General features: G+C 49.5%; 2 protein-coding genes across 3 annotated transcripts; one reads left to right on the plus strand and one right to left on the minus strand.

The window, feature by feature from the left end:
* Positions 1-677: 677 nt before the first annotated feature.
* NT5C3B (5'-nucleotidase, cytosolic IIIB) lies at positions 678-11,593 on the minus strand. Of its 2 annotated transcripts, none has more exons than XM_073889488.1 (9): positions 11,474-11,593; positions 10,526-10,624; positions 9,842-9,911; positions 9,709-9,755; positions 6,525-6,610; positions 5,870-5,959; positions 3,080-3,242; positions 2,018-2,218; positions 678-1,167 (listed from the first exon to the last, which is right to left on the minus strand). In XM_073889488.1, the coding sequence occupies exons 2-9, from the start codon at positions 10,610-10,612 to the stop codon at positions 1,033-1,035; spliced, it is 879 nt and encodes a 292-aa protein (XP_073745589.1). In that variant the 5' UTR covers positions 10,613-10,624; positions 11,474-11,593; the 3' UTR covers positions 678-1,032. The 2 variants fall into 2 exon arrangements, with proteins under 2 accessions (XP_073745589.1, XP_025717605.1); XM_025861820.2 differs by lacking the exon at positions 11,474-11,593 and adding an exon at positions 10,878-11,117.
* A 15-nt stretch (positions 11,594-11,608) lies between these two features.
* KLHL10 (kelch like family member 10) lies at positions 11,609-17,427 on the plus strand. The gene is made up of 5 exons (XM_025861972.2): positions 11,609-11,964; positions 14,518-15,007; positions 15,703-16,320; positions 16,630-16,779; positions 17,012-17,427. The coding sequence occupies exons 1-5, from the start codon at positions 11,771-11,773 to the stop codon at positions 17,384-17,386; spliced, it is 1,827 nt and encodes a 608-aa protein (XP_025717757.1). The 5' UTR covers positions 11,609-11,770; the 3' UTR covers positions 17,387-17,427.
* The last annotated feature ends 35 nt before the right edge of the window (positions 17,428-17,462 follow it).

Genomic DNA, 17,462 nt, shown 5'->3' on the forward strand with positions numbered 1-17,462 from the left:
GGTGTGTTTCTCTGAGGACAGGCTACAAAATGCCAGGGGAAACTGGTACGTTTCCATTTTTTCTTCAAAAGGTGCCCTAGAGAGAATTCAGCTAGTTCTTGACCATCCAAGTCAACAGGGGAGGGAGAAGGAAAGAAGCTGAAGGAAGCCCAGTGATGCAGGACGACGGAGCAGAGATCACTTCCACTTTACTGTGTCACTGAGTGCCTTCACCCTTCAGGTCCCGGTCTTGACTCCCCTGAAGTCACCCATCTTCGTGGCCCTGGGCCCACATAAGGAAGAGAAGACACAGCAGGAGCCAACGGCACAAGAGAAAATCTGCACCCAAATGGATCCCTTTGGGGATCCATAAATAGGGAACTCTGCACACAGGGCTGGCCAGACCCAACTGACCCCAACTGAAGTCCAAGTTTAACAGCTACTTCAGCATCAAGTGAAACCATCCCAGGTCAGAAACGCACCTTTCAACCCCACCTGCCCACCTCGGTCCACAGGCATATTTAGGACGTGCTCAGAGGGTCCTGTGAGTGAATTTGGTGTTTTGTATTTTTTTAAGATTTTATTTTCTAAGTCATCTCTACACCCAATGTGGGGCTCGAACTCATAAGCCAGAGATCAAGAGTCAAACACCCCACTGACTGAGCCAGCCAGCCCTGCACCCCCCAAATCAGAACAGCTGTTTTTTCCTTTTTTTATTTTGATCTGTTTCACACATTAGATTTGTTTGAAGACTAGCTTCCTGTCTTTAAAAACTGGGCGGGGGGAGAACCCCTGGACTAGTTGGTCCCTAGAGTGCTAACACTCTGTAGGTCCCGTGTTCACCTGGCTGGCCCTCCCATCCGGCAGGGCCTCCCGCCAGCCTCTGGAGACCACCACAGAAGACGCTGGGAGAGGAGGAGGGAGACGGGGCTCGGCAGGTGCACCCCCCGGGGCTCCGTGCACACACAGGGAGTAGCAACGCTCCCCGCAGGGCGGCCTCCTGGTGAGGCTCCCCCTCTCCGCAGCCTGCAGCTCCTGGCCCCCCGCCCACGCTCAGGAGCCCTGCATCTCTCTCCAGTCCCCGCAGTGCAGGATGTGCTGCAGCACCCCGTTGACCACGTCCAGCGTCTCGTCCTTCTCCAGCACGATGTCGTAGGAGTCCATGTAGCGCTCCCGCCGCTCATCCACCTGCCCAGGGAAGGGGGATAGAGTCCCCAGAACGCCCTGACTTCTGCCTCCACCTCTCAGGCACCCGGGGCAGGGGGAGGAGAACATTCGAGTTGCAACTCCCCAAGAGCAGCTCCGGGTTACAGGGACCCGCCCTTTGGATGGCAACAGGCACAGGGTGCCACCATTAACCCTTGGGTCAATGGCAAAAGGAAAGGACGAGAATTAAAATTTAAAAACCAGATGTTACTTCTAATCCATCTGGACTGAATTTTCACAAGGCTCAAGCATTCTGGAGGTCTTTAGCACCTGCTGGCTGGGGCGGGGCGGGGGGAGGGACTGGTAGCCTTCTAACTTGACACCACACTGTGCCCCTTTATGACTGGTGTTTTCACCCATTGGCCTCTGGTCTGTTCTTGTGTTTTCCTTCTCTGAATTGTAAACCCACCTCCCGAATACTGACATCTCCCACTTCAATCATGCCTTACAGGTGTGACTGAGGAGGACTGTAATCAGCCCCACCACCTCCTACACTACGTACCATGGGCAGATGAACCTCCTTGCCTCGGTTTCCCCATCTGTAAATTGAGGCATAAGAGGCACCACCTCAAAAGGCTGCCGTAAGGACTAAATGGGTCGATACGCCTGGCACATGGTGAGCACCCAAGAGTAAGTGTCTCTGAACTCTGCTGTGGCGCCATGTGCCCAACACAGCCGTCATCACGGTGTCCCTATGAGAATATAGCTTGTGGCTCACCTCTGTGCCCTGGACACTGACCGCGCCCGGCACATAGAGGTGTTCGCGAGGCATTTAACAGGCAGCGAAACAAAAGCGCGCCACTAAGACAGGAAGCCCTGGTCCCACACCTACCTTGTCATTTAAGAAGCCAATCTTGAGAATGTTCTCCACACCAGGAACCCCATCAGCCATAGTGAGGTCCCCCATGGAGTCTCCCAGCAGGAGGATGTTGGTTTTGCCCTGAAGCTGCTGGAAGTACCCAGAGTTCTCACAAACGGAGCTGTTCTTGTTGTATGTGTGTATGAGCTGGCCCTTGAATCCCTGGAGGAAACCCTAAATAATCAAGAGACAGAAGGGCTACAGGGACCATCCAGAGCCAGTGTCCCACTGTCTCTGTCACAGAGGAAAGGGAATCCCGACAGCCAGAGACATGCCAAAACCTCCTTGTAGTCTAAACTCGGGGCCGGCCAACTAGGTCCTGTAGCCAGATGTGGCCTATTTTTATAAATTCAGTTTGACCGGGACACAGCCAGCCTCATCTGTCATATTGTGTCCACGGTTGCTTTTTTTCCACAGCAGAGCTGAGTAGTTGTGACAGATCAGAGTCCATCCCACAACGTCTAAAATATCTACTACCTGGCCTTTTACAAAAAGGGCGTGTAACCCCTGATTTAAACTCACAAGGACTCTCAGACATCACTGATCAGCTACTCTGGTGGCAGCATGAAGCCGTGACACGAGCACTGCTCAGGCCACACGTGTGCTCACTCTCAGCGGCGGGCGCGGCCTCACCCCAGGTGAACAGAGGAGAAGTGCAGCCACTGGTGTGAGGGGAAGAAGTCCGAGTGTGGGTGAGTCGGAGCGGCCCACCTCTGGCTCCAGGAAGACAAGTCAAAGTCTAAGCCCTGGAGGACCTAGGATGGCACACGACCTGGGATGGTGACACAGGGCCTGGCTGAACCCTAAATTAGGTACCCCAGGACACTGGGCTGTCAGTCAAACACCAAAGGGCAAGTCCTCCACAGGTAACTGTCTCTAGCGTGCATGAAGAAAGAAATAACTGCCCGAGGGCAAGAAGCTAGCACTTTCCCTCCCTCTCCTCCCCAAGTCAGGCTTCAGGGTTTCGGGTGCTGCCGGAGGGGCTAGTGGTCCCCACCCCTCATCCACTCCCACCCTAGAGGAGATCCGGCTCACATCTTCATCAAAGTCCATGTAGTTTGACACGATGTGGATGTTGGGGTGGAACACTTTCATCTGTCGGATAATCTCCTCCAGGATGTCACCAATGCCCGCGGAAAAGATGAAAAGGGGAATGTTGTTCTGGTAGAGGGTGTTGAAGAACGTCTTGTATCCCTCCCTGAAAACAGATGGATGGATTCCACAATGGCACTGCCTCTGCTCTTGGTCTTTATTTTCTATTGGGGTGATGTATTTTTAAACTTTTTCTTTTTAAAGATTTATTTGGGGCACCCGGATGGCTCAGTGGGTTAAGTGTCTGCCTCCGGCTCAGGTCATGGTCCCGGGGTCCTGGGATCGAGCCCCACATCAGGCACCCTGCTCACTGGGGAGCCTGCTTCTCCCTCTGCCTCTCCCTTTGCTCCTGCTCTCTTTCTCTCCCTCTCCTGTCTCTCTCACATGCTCTCTTTCTTTCAAATAAATAAATAAAATCTTTAAAAAAATAAAGATTTGTTTATTTGAAGAGAGAGAGTGTGTGGGTGGGGAGGGAGGGAGGGGCAGAGAGAGAGAGAGAGAGAGAGAGAGAGAGAGAGTCTTAAGCAGATTCCCCACTGAGCACAGAGCCCAACATGGGGCTCAATCTCAGGACCCTGAGATCACAACCTGAGCCAAAATCAAGAGTTGGAGGCTTAACCGACTGAGCCACCCAGGTGCCCCTAAATTTTTTATTTCTTTCCTTTTTGTTTTTTAAGATCTTTTATTTATTTGAGAGAGAGAGCAAGCAGGGGGAGGGATTGAGGGAGAGGGAGAAGCAGCCTCCCCGCTCAGAAGGGAGCCCGACATGGGGCTCGATCCCAGAACCCTGGGATCATGACCTGAGCCAAAGGCAGACACCTAACCAACTGAGCCACCCAGGCGCAAAAAAAAAAAAAAACAAAAAAAACCTTTTTTTTTTTTTAAGATTTTATTTATTTATTTGACAGAGACACAGCGAGAGAGGGAACACAAGCAGGGGGAGTGGCAGAGGGAGAGGGAGAAGCAGGCTGCCCTCTAAGCAGGGAGCCCGACGTGGGGCTTGATCCCAGGACCCTGGGATCATGACCTGAGCCGAAGGCAGATGCTTAATGACTGAGCCACACAGGTGCCCCTAAAAACATTTTAAATTGAGGTATAAAATACAATAAATGGTTAACATGCACTAATCTTAAGTGTTCAATTCAGTTAATATTTATATACGTATACCCACATGTAATTACTAACCAGATCAAGGTTCCCTTCCCAACCAATGCCATTCCCCTCCTGTTGTGACTTCATATCACTGCTGATCAGCTTTGCCTATCCTTGAACTTCATATAAAAGGGCTATTGTTTGCTTGTTTGTTTCTGCCTTATTTTGCTGGAGCAAAATACAACCAGGTAGCTATCTGGGGCAGCTTCACTGAGGAAACACTCCAACCCCACCCTGGTACTTATTGGGTCTGCACACGTCTCTACTTTCTTGGCTTTTCATGGATCTCCCCAGTTAAAACACCCAATCCTTGAGAGCAGGCAACCATGTTGCCTCCTTCCTCTGTGTGACCGCATCCCTCCTCCAGTAAAGAATATGGCAGCAGAACCCTACGACCCAGCAATTGCACTACTGGGTATTTACCCCAAAGATACAAATGTAGTGATCTGAAGGGGTACCTGTACCCCAAGGTTTAGAGCAGCAATGTCCACAATAGCCAAACTATGGAAAGAGCCCAGATGTCCATGGGCGCCTGGGTGGCTCAGTTGGTTAAGCGACTGCCTTTGGCTCAGGTCATGATCCTGGAGTCCTGGGATCGAGTCCCGCATCGGGCTCCCTGCTCAGCGGGGAGTCTGCTTCTCCCTCTGACCCTCCCCGTCATGCTCTCTCATTCTCTCTCAAATAAATAAAATCTTAAAAAACAAGAGCCCAGATGTCCATCGACAGATAAATGGATAAAGAAGATGTAGTATATACATACAATGGAATATTACTCAACCATCAAAAAGAATGAAATCTTGCCATTTGGGATGACGTGAATGGAACTAGAGGGTATTATGCTAAGTGAAATAAGTCAATCAGAGAAAGACAATTATCATATGATCTCACTGATATGAGGAATTTAAGAAACAAGGCAGAGGATCATAGGGGAAGAGAAGAAAAAAATAAAATAAGATGAAACCAGAGAGGGAGACAAACCATAAGAGACTCTTCATCTCAGGAAACAAACTGAGGGTTGCTGGAGGGGTGGGGGGTGGGAGGGATGGGGTGGCTGGGTGATGGACATTGGGGAGGGTGTATGTTACAATGAGCACTAGGTATTATATACGACTGATGACTCACAGACCTGTACCCCTAAAACAAATAAAACAGTATATGCTAATTAAAAGAAGAAGAAGAATACGCCAGCAGACAGACCAGAACCGGGAGGCCACTGATGATCAAGGACCCCAGGCCAGCCAGCTCCCACGTCTGGGTTAATCCAGAACACCAGTCATCATGGTGACCCCAAAGTCTTTTTACCACTGAAGAAAGTAAGTTAGACGCTGTCTGTTCTGGGAGATGAAGCCTTCGTCATATTCATACTACATCCACTAGCAGCAGACAGCTTCCTAGGAAGCACCCAAGGGTGAGAAATCCTTTAGCTGTATTCAGAGAGGAAAAGCAAGACCTTCTTCACATCAGCCACTTACGGTGCTTAGTCTCTTCTGACTCCCCTAGCAACTAACTCCCCTCCACTCCTTCCCAGCCTCTTTTTGTGAGCAAACCAGTTTCAGATGTTTTCCAGAGCAAGAAGCTTACCTAAGCATTGCATTGGACTCTCTAACCACCTGGGCAATCTGAACCTTCTGAATCTTCTGTTGGCACAGGAGATCGTGTGCTTTGGTCCACCTAGAAATAGACACCCCACAAAAGCCCAAATTCCGATCACTAAGGAGGAAAGCGTCCTTTCCCTTTTTAGGCCAAGTCCCCTCTGGCAAGATTAATGGAGGTCTCAGCCTTTTCCACCAAACCACTTCCTGAAGGACTCCGGCTGTCCTTAAAAGGAAGAGGTGAGAAAGCCATATCCCAGCCACAGGAACAAGAACTGGGTGAGCTAACTGCTGAAGTCAAAGCTCTTCTGAATCCCTCCCTCGGTGACCCCATGTTCTGGAGAAGTGGGGCTCTGTCCCCTATAGGACATGCTGGTTCCTATAGGAGAGTTATCTCCCCAAAGCACTTGTTCCCCCAAACCAAGGGGCTTCTACCTCCTTCCAAGGATTCTCACTGGGCCCCCACTCTAGCAGTAGCCACAAGTAGCCCCTCTGTGGCTAGACAGTTGGTTCTAATAGGTGGGCCAGGGGATTTCAGTAAGGTAAGGGGGCCTGCCACCTCATTCAAGCTCAGGAAAAACATACCCCCTCCTGGACCAGTCCATTGTGGAGGCCAGGAGCGGTTCAAAACCACCATCACTTACCATTCCACCATATGAGGTAACTTCTCTTTGATGGTCCGGTGCGGGTCAATCTCAATTGGGTAATAGTGGTGAAGGAGTGCTTTGAGCTGGGACATCCAAATGAAGAGAAAAGCTGTTAGTCCGCGTCAAGTTTTCCCCAGCGAAGTCCCACAGTTTAGTGTGAGAAAATAATTACCTAGAAGATGCAACTCTGTGTTAGGGAGCAACTGACATGCAGAGCTGGTCAGCCCTTCATACGCACCCTCGGAGTGTGAGGTCTAAGAATTAATAAAGATCTTTTGCTATCAGGTCATAAATTACTAGGATTTTGTTGTTATTCACTACTTCAGTCAGCAGGGCTTAACCAATAAGAAGGGATTAATGCTGTATTTCCCAAAATGGGGTACAATTTTCTCAGGGGTAGGCAAAGTAACTTTAGAGGGCACATGGATAAACACTTTTCATTTTAGTAGCTTTGGATTCATTTTAATGCATATTAAGAAAAAAAAAACTAGGGGCACCTGGGTGGCTCAGTCGTTAAGCATCTGCCTTCAGCTCAGGTCATGATCCCAGGGTCCTGGGATCGAGCCCCACACTGGGCTCCCTGACAGGCAGGAAGCCTGCTTCTCCCTCTCCCACTCCCCCGGCTTGTGTTCCTTCTCTCACTGTGTCTCTCTCTGTCAAATAAATAAATAAAATCTTAAAAAAAAAAAAAAAAAGAAAAAACTAGCACATCAAATTCATGCTTTCACAAAGATTGTTTCCTTTCTAATTGCATTCAGATTTTTAAAAATATTTTATTTATTTATTTGGCACAGAGAGAGAGAGAGAGAGTACACAAGCAGGGGGAGCAGCAGGCAGAGGGAGAGGGAGAAGCAGACTCCCCATGGAGCAAGGAGCCCCATGCGGGACTCGATCCCAGGACCCCGGGATCATGACCTGAGCCGAAGGCAGATCCTCAATTGACTGAGCCACCCAGGCACCCCGCATTCAGATTTTTAATAGTAACCCAACTTTAAGTAAAATATGTAGTAAAAATCACCCTAATAGATATGGCAAAAATCATGAAAGTGGAAGTAGAAAAATCATGGAAGTGAGTTTGGGACCCAGCATGTTAGTGGATAACCATCACAACACCAACATTGAGTAAACCACTTCACAAGCATCCGCATGTACCTCCTCCTGCTAAGATTTCCTTCCACGTCTGGGGAGACCGCTTCAGCGACCATGTGTCACACAGGACCAGTCAGTAACAGCGCCCAATAAAAATGGGAACTGATTGGGTAAAGAATTTTAACTTTAATATATGCACAGTCTCAGAATATTATGAGATCAAATGTGGAGTCCCTGACCATGGGTCCAAAAGAGAGTTAAAGGCAAAGATCACACACTGACAAAGGGAGAAAGCTCCTGAAATGTATTAAGATTCTCAATGTGTGTGTTTCGGGGGAGGGAGGGCGGTGAGAGCATTTTTCTAAAAAGTATAAGAGAATTCAACAGAAGAATATACTTTCTTTTTAAAGATTTTATTTATTTATTTGAGAGAGAGAGAATGGGAGAGAGAGAGAGAGAGAGCACATGAGAGGGTCAGAGGGAGAAGCAGACTCCCTGCTGAGCAGGGAGCCTGATGCGGAACTCATCCCAGGACTCCAGGATCATGACCTGAGCTGAAGGCAGTCACTTAACTAACTGAGCCACCTAGGCGCCCCAAGAATATACTTTTTTAAAAAGAAAAAAGATTTCATGCATAAACTTTGCTGTATTAATTTTTTTTTTTTCGGGAGCTCATCAACACCCAGAATCTTAGTTTGCCCTAGCTTCATTATCCTAGAGCAGGCACCCAAACCTGCAGTCTTACTCCTGGATGCAACTTTCTGGAAGCTGATAAGACAGGTATGTGAGGAACCACTAACAGTGACTTACCAAAGGCAATTAATTAGTCCTGGCGCCAGAACTTACATTAAGCTAAAAGTGCATCTCCAGAGAGACAGGTTTTAGAGATGTAAGAGCTATCTATAATTTGTTGCCCATCTTTTTTTTTTTTTTTAAGATTTTATTTATTTATTTGACAGTGAGATAGAGCACAGGTAGGCAGAGCAGCAGGCAGAGGGAGAGGGAGAAGCAGGCTCTCCGCTGAGCAGGGAGCCCGATGCGGGACTCGATCCCAGGACCCTGGGATCATGACCTGAGCCGAAGGCAGCCGCTCAACCGACTGAGCCACCCAGGCGCCCTAATTTGTTGCCCATCTTAATAACAAGTAACCATGACAGAGTATTGAAAGAGCTGACCAAGATGACAGACTGACAGACCGCTTAGTATGTGATTTAGTGAATTTCATAATGAAGTGAAACTAAATGATATAGTTATTCAGCAGAAAGAGCTCAGCAAACTGCAGAGAAACGTGCAACCAGCAGGGCTCTCCTCTGGCAAAGAGGACAGAACGTGGAGCAAAGTAAAATGAACTCCAAGGCTGCAGGATTCATAATATTCGTATGTATCTCATGGAAATGGGTGTTATCATATATCGACATTAATTCAGAAGTCTTTCTTGATACCTGTTACCTTGCCAAAAAATTACATATTTTTTAAAAGACTTATTTATTTATTTTGGCGGGGGGAGGTGTGCAGGGGGAGGATCAGAGAGAGAGGGAAAGAATCTCAAGCAAACTCCCTGCTGAGCAAGGAGCCCCTCACCGGGCCCAATCCCAGATCCCACCACCCTGAGCTAAAACCAAGGGTCAGACGCTCACTCCACTGAGCCTCCCAGGTGCACCCCCCCAAATTATATTATTAAAGAAATAGCATAATGTAGTGAAAAGAGTTTGGGACGGAATCGGATCTATGGGAAAGCCAAGCTCTGTGTGTCTTGCCTGTATGACCCTTGAAGGAGTTGCTTAGACTCTTCAAGTGGTTCTAGCCACCCCTGGGAGTTGCTGGAGGGTTAAAGAGCAAATGCTGAAGTCTCTTGTAAACTCTGTAGCTAGTAGTATGCTTAACACCCATATTCTAACCACCAGTCGTCACATGTCCTGAACAAAAAGGAAACACTGCCCCAGTGAGACTAGGTCCACCTGAACATAAGAACAACAATTTTTAAAAATATTAATCTTCTAAGGTCTCTATCCTGGAATCTTTGGTCCTAACCAATAACTATCTGAAGTAGTCCATAAAAGCCATCTCTGAGCAAAGAAGGGGAGTAACCCACCTCATTCTGGCACTCCTCACTGATGATCTTGCTGTTATCCAGGATGTCTGCAAAAACACAAAACTCCTTTCATTTGCCACTTAGAAGCCACCAGCTTGTCAAGCCCACCAAAGCAAGCTAGTATGTGACTTACTGTAAGAAGAAGGGCATCGCTTTCCATTGAATGCAAACCTGCTCAAGGTCATGTCAAAATCAGAAATGACCTAAAATGCAAAAGAGAGATGCTATCCATACAGGCTCCTTCCGGTGTGGCCCTGCGGGGACGGGGAGGTGGGGGGAGATTATGAAAGGCAAGCCAGCTCAGTAGCCAGCCAGTGCAGGAGTTAGGAAAGGCCGGCGGGGCAGTCGGGGGTGTGGGGGGGCGGTGGGCACGACACGGACGAATCGTAGTTAGTAGAACCCCAGTTGGTAGTAGCGCGCTAAGCCTGAGGTCGCCCAGTCTCCTGCGGGTCTCTGGCAGAGTGGGGACTGAAACATCAGGACCCCCTCTGACTCTCAGCCTTGCCATCTCATTGCCTTGGGGGTCCCTTCCAAGGTGACCCATCTCCACATCTGCAACTTCCTGGGGAGCCCCGCCCCAGGGCCTGGTGCTTTCCACCTAGTAAGAGGAAGCAGCAGCCGGTCATGACTGACAAATTTGGAAATGTAGGTTTTCCGGCAGGTGGGCTCTAACGCAGGGCAATCAGGCGGAGCAACCTGCTTGCACTCAGGCCGCTGGCCATTTCTAGGGGCTCAGGGCCGGCAGCGTCCGCGGCAGCGCGGGCAGGCCCCTTGGGCGGGTCACCTCCCCAGCCGCCCCACCTCGCCCGGGCCGTACCTGCAAGCGGTCTCCCCCGCCCCTGCGGAGGGCGCCCACGATCTCCTGCACCCGCCCGGGCTGCCGCATCAGGACCGTGGCCTTCATCAGGGTGCTCACCTGTCCCGAGACCCGAGAGAAGCGCTGACCCCGGCGCCGCGCTGGGCTCAGCGGGAGCCCGGGGCCGGCTCCGCAGCCCTGCGAGGCCGGGCCGGGACGCACGGGGCGCGCGGAGGGGGGGGGGGGGCTCCGGGCCAGCCCGGGGCGCCTACTGGTCGGGGTGGCGCGGCGGGGCCCAGGCGGCCCGCTGGGGGCCTCGGAGCGCCCCGGGGGTCGGGGCCCGCCCCACGTCGGACGCTTCCTCCCGCCTCACCTCCTCCGCCATGGCGCTCGCTGCCGGGACGACGGCGCCGGGACAACGACCTCCCCGCGGCCGCACTGCGCAGGCGTCGCCCGCAGCCAGGGAGCCGGGTGGACCGCCGGCCCGGGGACCGGGCGGCGGGCGGGGCCGGGAGGAGGCGGTGCCCGCGCTGGGCAAGACCCCGGCTGCGGGCTCTGTGTTGAGGAGGGTGAGGGTTCCAAGAGTTGGGGTTACCGAGTGCCACCGTCGAGAGCAAAAGCCCTGGCCAGGGGGGTCATTTCCAGACGTAAAGTTTGCATGACAAACAAAGCCCGCAGGAAGGGAAGGGAGATGGAAAACATCCAGAAGGGGCTTAACTGGGCCCACTCCTCATCCCAGAAGAAAATGAGCGACTAACAAGTCCGCGGGGCAGCTAGGCCCTGGACAGCTGGGCCAGCGTGAACTCTAATCGGCTTTCCTTCCTTCTGCCTCCTCTGACTTGGTTTCCTTGAATTCAGTGTCTGGGGAGCCAAGTGCCCAGCAGTGGAAGAAGGCGGATGATGCTACACGGATAGAGAACTGGGCAAATGAAGAGGGCAACAACAGCTAGAGTGGATAAAAACTCTTACATGGTGTTGGCGGTCACAGTCCTGCTCCAGATTCAAGGGCTTGGAAGGTGTGGGGTGGTCTTCAGCCTGATTGTGGGGGAGGGGAGAAGGAAGGAGGACAGGAGAGTTCCAGAACCTGAGAGCACAATCCTGAGAGTGATCTCACTGCGGGCCCAGGATTCTGGAACTTGGGCTGCCTGAAGGGCCCTACATGAAAGATGTAGTAGGGAAAAGGAGCGACAGCAGGCTAAAGGGGCCCCCCACAACCCTCCCCGACGCCCTAAGAGAGCAGCCTCTCTCCGCTGGTCCCAGGGTGCCATGGAGATGGAGAGCGCGGCGGCCTCCACGCGTTTCCACCAGCCTCACATGGAGAGGAAGATGAGTGCGATGACCTGTGAGATCTTCAACGAGCTTAGGCTAGAGGGCAAGCTCTGTGACGTGGTCGTCAAGGTCAATGGCTTTGAGTTCAATGCCCACAAGAACATCCTCTGTAGCTGCAGTTCCTACTTTAGGTACAACAGGGTTGCCAAACTAAGCCAGAGGGGGACTTGGGCTCATTCTGAGACATTTTGGTTCATTTCATGTTTCCCACCCCATCGTCGTAAGTTAGGGACACTGTCAAATCTGTGGGCTCCTCTAGCCTGGCTCCTTTGTCTTCTGAAGAGGCACAACTAGGGCCGGAGCCGCCTCTCTGCTTTTCCACTGGATTTCAACCAACTGTTGGTGGGCCAGGTGCTTTTCTCCTTTGATTCTCACCCAAACCAACGTTCGGGAAGGTTGGACACCCATACTGGATTTCCTACTTAAACCTAGATGACAGTGCCACCTCAGCCACCCCTTGTGCCCCTATCCCAGTAGAGACTATCTCAAACAGGGTGATGAATTAACAAGGATTGAGCAGATGGGAAGGAGGATGCGGGAAAGCACCAAGGAAGTGTTTATTGGAAGATAAAGGGAGTTTGGGTCACAACCACCGTGACCCAGGAAGTGGCAGAGATATTTTGTTCATGAGCTGGAAATGTTTGAGTTATCAGTTCCAACGAACATGATACATGTCTCCCATCTGTTGCTAAAAATTCTCATTCATCTAGACCTGCAACAGGGTCTACAAAAAGACCAGATAGTATTTTAAGCCTTGCAGGCCATACAGCCTCTGCCACAACGACTGCACGCTGCCTTTATAGTGGGAGAGCAGCTGTAGACAATACTAACTGAGACGGCATGGCTGTGTTCCAATAAAATGATTCATGGATGCTGAAATGTGAATTATAATCCAGGTGTCACAAAATCTATTTTTCCCCCCACTTTTAAAAATGTAAAAAACAGGGGCATCTGGGTGGTTCAGTCAGTTAAGCGGTTAAACTATTGATCTCAGCTCAGGTCATGACCTCAGGGTCGTGAGATGGAGCCCTGCATTGGGCTCCACTCTACGCACGGTGCCTACTTAAGATTCTCTTCCTCTCCCTTGGTTCCCCGCACCCCCACTCTCTCGCTCTAAAAAAAAAAAAAAAGTAAAAACACTTTTAGCTTGTAGGTGGCACAAAAACAAGAGGTGGGCCAAATCTGGCCCAGAGGCTGTAGGCTTGCAGACCCCTGCTCTAGAGAAGAATCTGATTTCCAAGGCCATATTCCCTTAAACCATCTAGAAAAAGGAAGCAAAAATTTGTTAGGGCAGGTCCTTCCGTCTTTTTCAACACCTAAAAAAGTACCTAGGTATACAGTGGGAGCCCAATAAATAGTTCTGGAACAGTACACTGTCAATAATTATTTATTGAGTGCCTATTTTGTGACAGGCACTATCCGAGGTACTAGAAATAAAACAATGAGTAAAAAGATAAACATTCGTGTTCTCATGAAGTTTACCTTCTAGTAGGAGGAATAGGTATTCAATAAATAAAAAACATAGCAGATCGTAAGTGCTTGGGGGGCGGAAAGGAAGGTAGGGAGATTTTATTTATTTATATTTAAAGATATTATTTATTTATGAGAGAGAGCGAGCACGCACAAGCAGTGGGAAGAGGCAGAGGGAGAAGCAGACTCCCCGCTGAGCAGGGAGCCTGATTCGGGACTCAATCCCAGGACGCTGGGATCATGACCTGAGCCGAAGGCAGACGCTTAACCGACTGAGCCATCCAGGCACACCAGGTAGGGAGATTTTAAACAGGAAGGTGGCGATTTTAAATAGGATGGTTTCTGACAAAGTGACATTTGAGCAAAGACTTTAAGGGGGAGGTGGGAGTGAGAAATATGGAGATCTGCAGCGGGGAGCCTTCCAGGCAGAGGCAACAGCATGTACAAAGGACCAAAAAGGAAGCACGTCTGGTATATTCAAGGAAAGCAAGGCTGGTGGGACTGGAACGGAATGAGGGGGACGGTGGGAGGAGGTGGCCAGAGAGGGATTACTGGTCCAGACCTCAGAGGACTTTGTACTCCCTGGCAAGCACTTTGTATTTTACTCTGAGCAAGAAGGGATGTCAGCGGAAGGTTTTGAGTGGAAGGGGTACGTAAACTCATAAGGTAGTTGGGGTATGACTGTAAACTCTGGCAGTATCAAGGGCAGAAGCAGGGCCATCAGAAGCTTACCCCCAATCATCTAGGCTGGAGATGGTGGTGGCTTGGACTAAAGAGGTAGCAGTAAGAGGTGAGGAGTGATCAGATTCTAGGTGTGTGTTGACTGAATGGTACTTATTTAAAAAAGCGTATTGCTCAAGTTTAACTTCCTTAAGTAAGGTTGAGGTAGAAGAGACCTAGGTCTTACTCCTGGCTCTAGATCCCAATTTTTCCACCCACCAAACAGGGAAAAGTTCTAGTTATCATGAGGATAAGAAGAAGAGTGACCAAAGTCAAAGTTCTTGACAAGGTTCTCTTGCCCACTGTATAAAGCACATAGCCTACCCTCCCCCTCCCCTTCCCCATGCCAATTTATTTCCAGCATACTCACCGTGCACTATTTGGGAAATGTCCAGACTCTCCTCGACCAAAGAAGGTGGGGCGGGGGGGGGGGGAGAACCTGGCAAACTGGAGAGAAATGTTTCAGTGGCTGCTAGTTTCTTTCTTTCTTCCAGAGCTTTGTTTACCAGTGGCTGGAACAACACTGAAAAGAAGGTATACAACATTCCTGGCATTTCCCCTGACATGATGAAGCTAATTATTGAATATGCATACACCCGGACCGTCCCTATCACACCGGACAACGTGGAGAAGCTGCTGGCTGCCGCAGACCAATTCAACATCATGGGTATTGTCAGGGGTTGCTGTGAGTTCCTCAAGTCGGAGCTGTGTTTGGATAACTGTATCGGCATCTGCAAGTTCACGGACTACTACTACTGTCCCGAGCTGAGGCAGAAGGCCTACATGTTCATACTGCACAACTTTGAGGAGATGGTGAAAGTCTCAGCCGAGTTTTTAGAGCTCTCAGTCACTGAACTGAAGGATATCATTGAGAAAGATGAGCTCAACGTCAAACAAGAAGATGCTGTATTTGAGGCCATTTTAAAATGGATTTCTCATGACCCCCAAAATAGGAAGCAGCATATTTCAGTTTTGCTTCCCAAGGTCAAGTTTAGTTATTTTTTGTGGGATGCTTAATTGCTCATGTTCGGTTCATTTACCCCGGAGGGACTGTGCGAAGAGCCATATTCAGATGTTTGGCAGCTTCTGGGGCTGTATTTACATACACTTATATAGAAGGCATCTCCTAATCTTTGGAATTTTGCAGTTTTTCTTTCTTGACATTGCTAGTTCCTTCTCCTCCACTTACATTCTTTGACCAAAATTCTCCCTAGCAGCGGGGGAAGGAGATGGCAAGGCCTTCAAAAGACTTTTAAAGGGCCCTCCTTTCAACCATTTTTATTCTGTGAGTTTCCCCAAATCCCAGGTAGAAGTGGGATAGAACACCAAACAGTACTATACACGATTACAGCCATTTGGCACTAATCTGTGTTATTTTATACAGAGAAACATAGATGTTCAATGACTGAACGATCACCCCAGCCTTCTCTGGTCTAACAGTACTGCTCAGGGGCCAAGGAAGAGGCTAGCTCTGTGATCATTTGAGGTGCCATCTAGCTCATTCTCAGCATCCAAATGTATACCACCTCCGAAAAACAAGTATTTAAACTGTGAGCTGTAAATTTCAAACACAAAATATGATACTGCTGCCATTCAAAGTCAGACTGTAAATGGGGACTTGTGGATATGGGTTTTCCAGGTACCCTCACCTCATCTGACTTTCTGTATTTCTTTCTTAGGTTCGCCTGGCCCTAATGCATGCTGAGTACTTCATGAACAATGTGAAGATGAACGACTATGTCAAAGACAGTGAGGAATGCAAGCCAGTCATCATCAATGCCCTAAAGGCCATGTATGACCTCAACATGAACGGACCCTCTAATTCTGACTTCACCAACCCACTCACCAGGCCCCGTCTGCCCTATGCCATCCTATTTGCAATTGGTGGCTGGAGCGGTGGGAGCCCCACCAATGCCATTGAGGCATACGATGCTCGGGCAGACAGATGGGTGAATGTCACTTGTGAGGAAGAGAGTCCCCGTGCCTACCATGGGGCGGCCTACTTGAAAGGCTACATTTATATCATTGGGGGGTTCGATAGTGTAGACTATTTCAATAGCGTTAAGCGTTTTGACCCAGTCAAGAAAACATGGCATCAGGTGGCCCCGATGCACTCCCGACGTTGCTACGTCAGCGTGACAGTCCTCAGCAATTTTATATACGCCATGGGAGGATTTGATGGCTATGTGCGTCTCAACACTGCTGAACGATACGAGCCGGAGACCAACCAGTGGACGCTCATTGCCCCTATGCACGAGCAGAGGAGCGACGCGAGTGCCACAACACTGTACGGGAAGGTAGGAATGGGGAGGGGGGAGAACATGCCCAGAAGTAATGCTCTTCTTTGTCTTCTGGAGGGCGGATGGAAAATAGAAGGGGCAGTCCTCACTTTGCAAGACTAACTCCACCCTCAAATGATAAAAGTGGCCCTTTTCAACTGTCCTTTAAAATTTTACTCATTAAAAAGCGATGTACGCACACATGGGAAAAAAGAAACTGGACAGACTGGTATCAGAAGGGTCACCTCGTCACCACCATATACACACCCGTTCTTTCTGCTCCCCAGAGGGAATGATTTCCATAACCTTGAGCCTCTCTTCACACAGGTCTACATATGTGGTGGTTTTAACGGAAATGAGTGTCTGTTTACAGCGGAAGTGTACAACACTGAGAGTAATCAGTGGACAGTCATAGCACCCATGAGAAGCAGGAGGAGTGGAATAGGCGTAATTGCTTATGGAGAACATGTATATGCGGTGAGTTTATCTTGTACCACACAAAAACGATAACCCTCGATTTTTTGTTCGCAAATAGGTTTACACTATTATTGGTAAGCATTTGAAAAGCATTTTTTTTCCCCATGGAAAATAGTGGAAAGAGGGAGGTATGAAATCACTGGTTCCCCCACCCCACCCCCAAAGGCAACCTCTTCCTCCGTGCACAGAAGCCATGGCTAACAGTCAACCATGTTTCCCTTGCTGTCCATAGGTGGGTGGCTTTGATGGAGCAAATCGACTTAGGAGTGCAGAAGCCTACAGCCCAGTGGCTAATACTTGGCGCACAATCCCCACTATGTTTAATCCTCGTAGCAATTTTGGCATCGAGGTGGTAGATGACCTCTTGTTTGTGGTGGGCGGCTTTAATGGCTTCACTACCACCTTTAATGTGGAGTGCTATGACGAAAAGACGGACGAGTGGTATGACGCCCATGACATGAGCATCTACCGCAGCGCTCTGAGCTGCTGTGTGGTGCCAGGGCTGGCCAACGTGGGGGAATATGCAGCTAGACGGGACAACTTCACAGGATTAGCACTGCGAGATGAAGTAAAGTACTCCGCTTCGACAAGTACCCTACCTGTATGAGCCTCTTCATTTTAGCTAATAAAGAGTCTAAGCAATAAGAATTACTTCTTTTTTGAAATAAATGTAGTGTTTAAAC

Source organism: Callorhinus ursinus, unplaced genomic scaffold (assembly GCF_003265705.2).
Source record: "Callorhinus ursinus isolate GAN/ISIS: 27379988/994484 unplaced genomic scaffold, GSC_fseal_2.0 scaffold108, whole genome shotgun sequence".
Classification (NCBI taxonomy): Eukaryota; Metazoa; Chordata; class Mammalia; order Carnivora; family Otariidae; genus Callorhinus; species Callorhinus ursinus.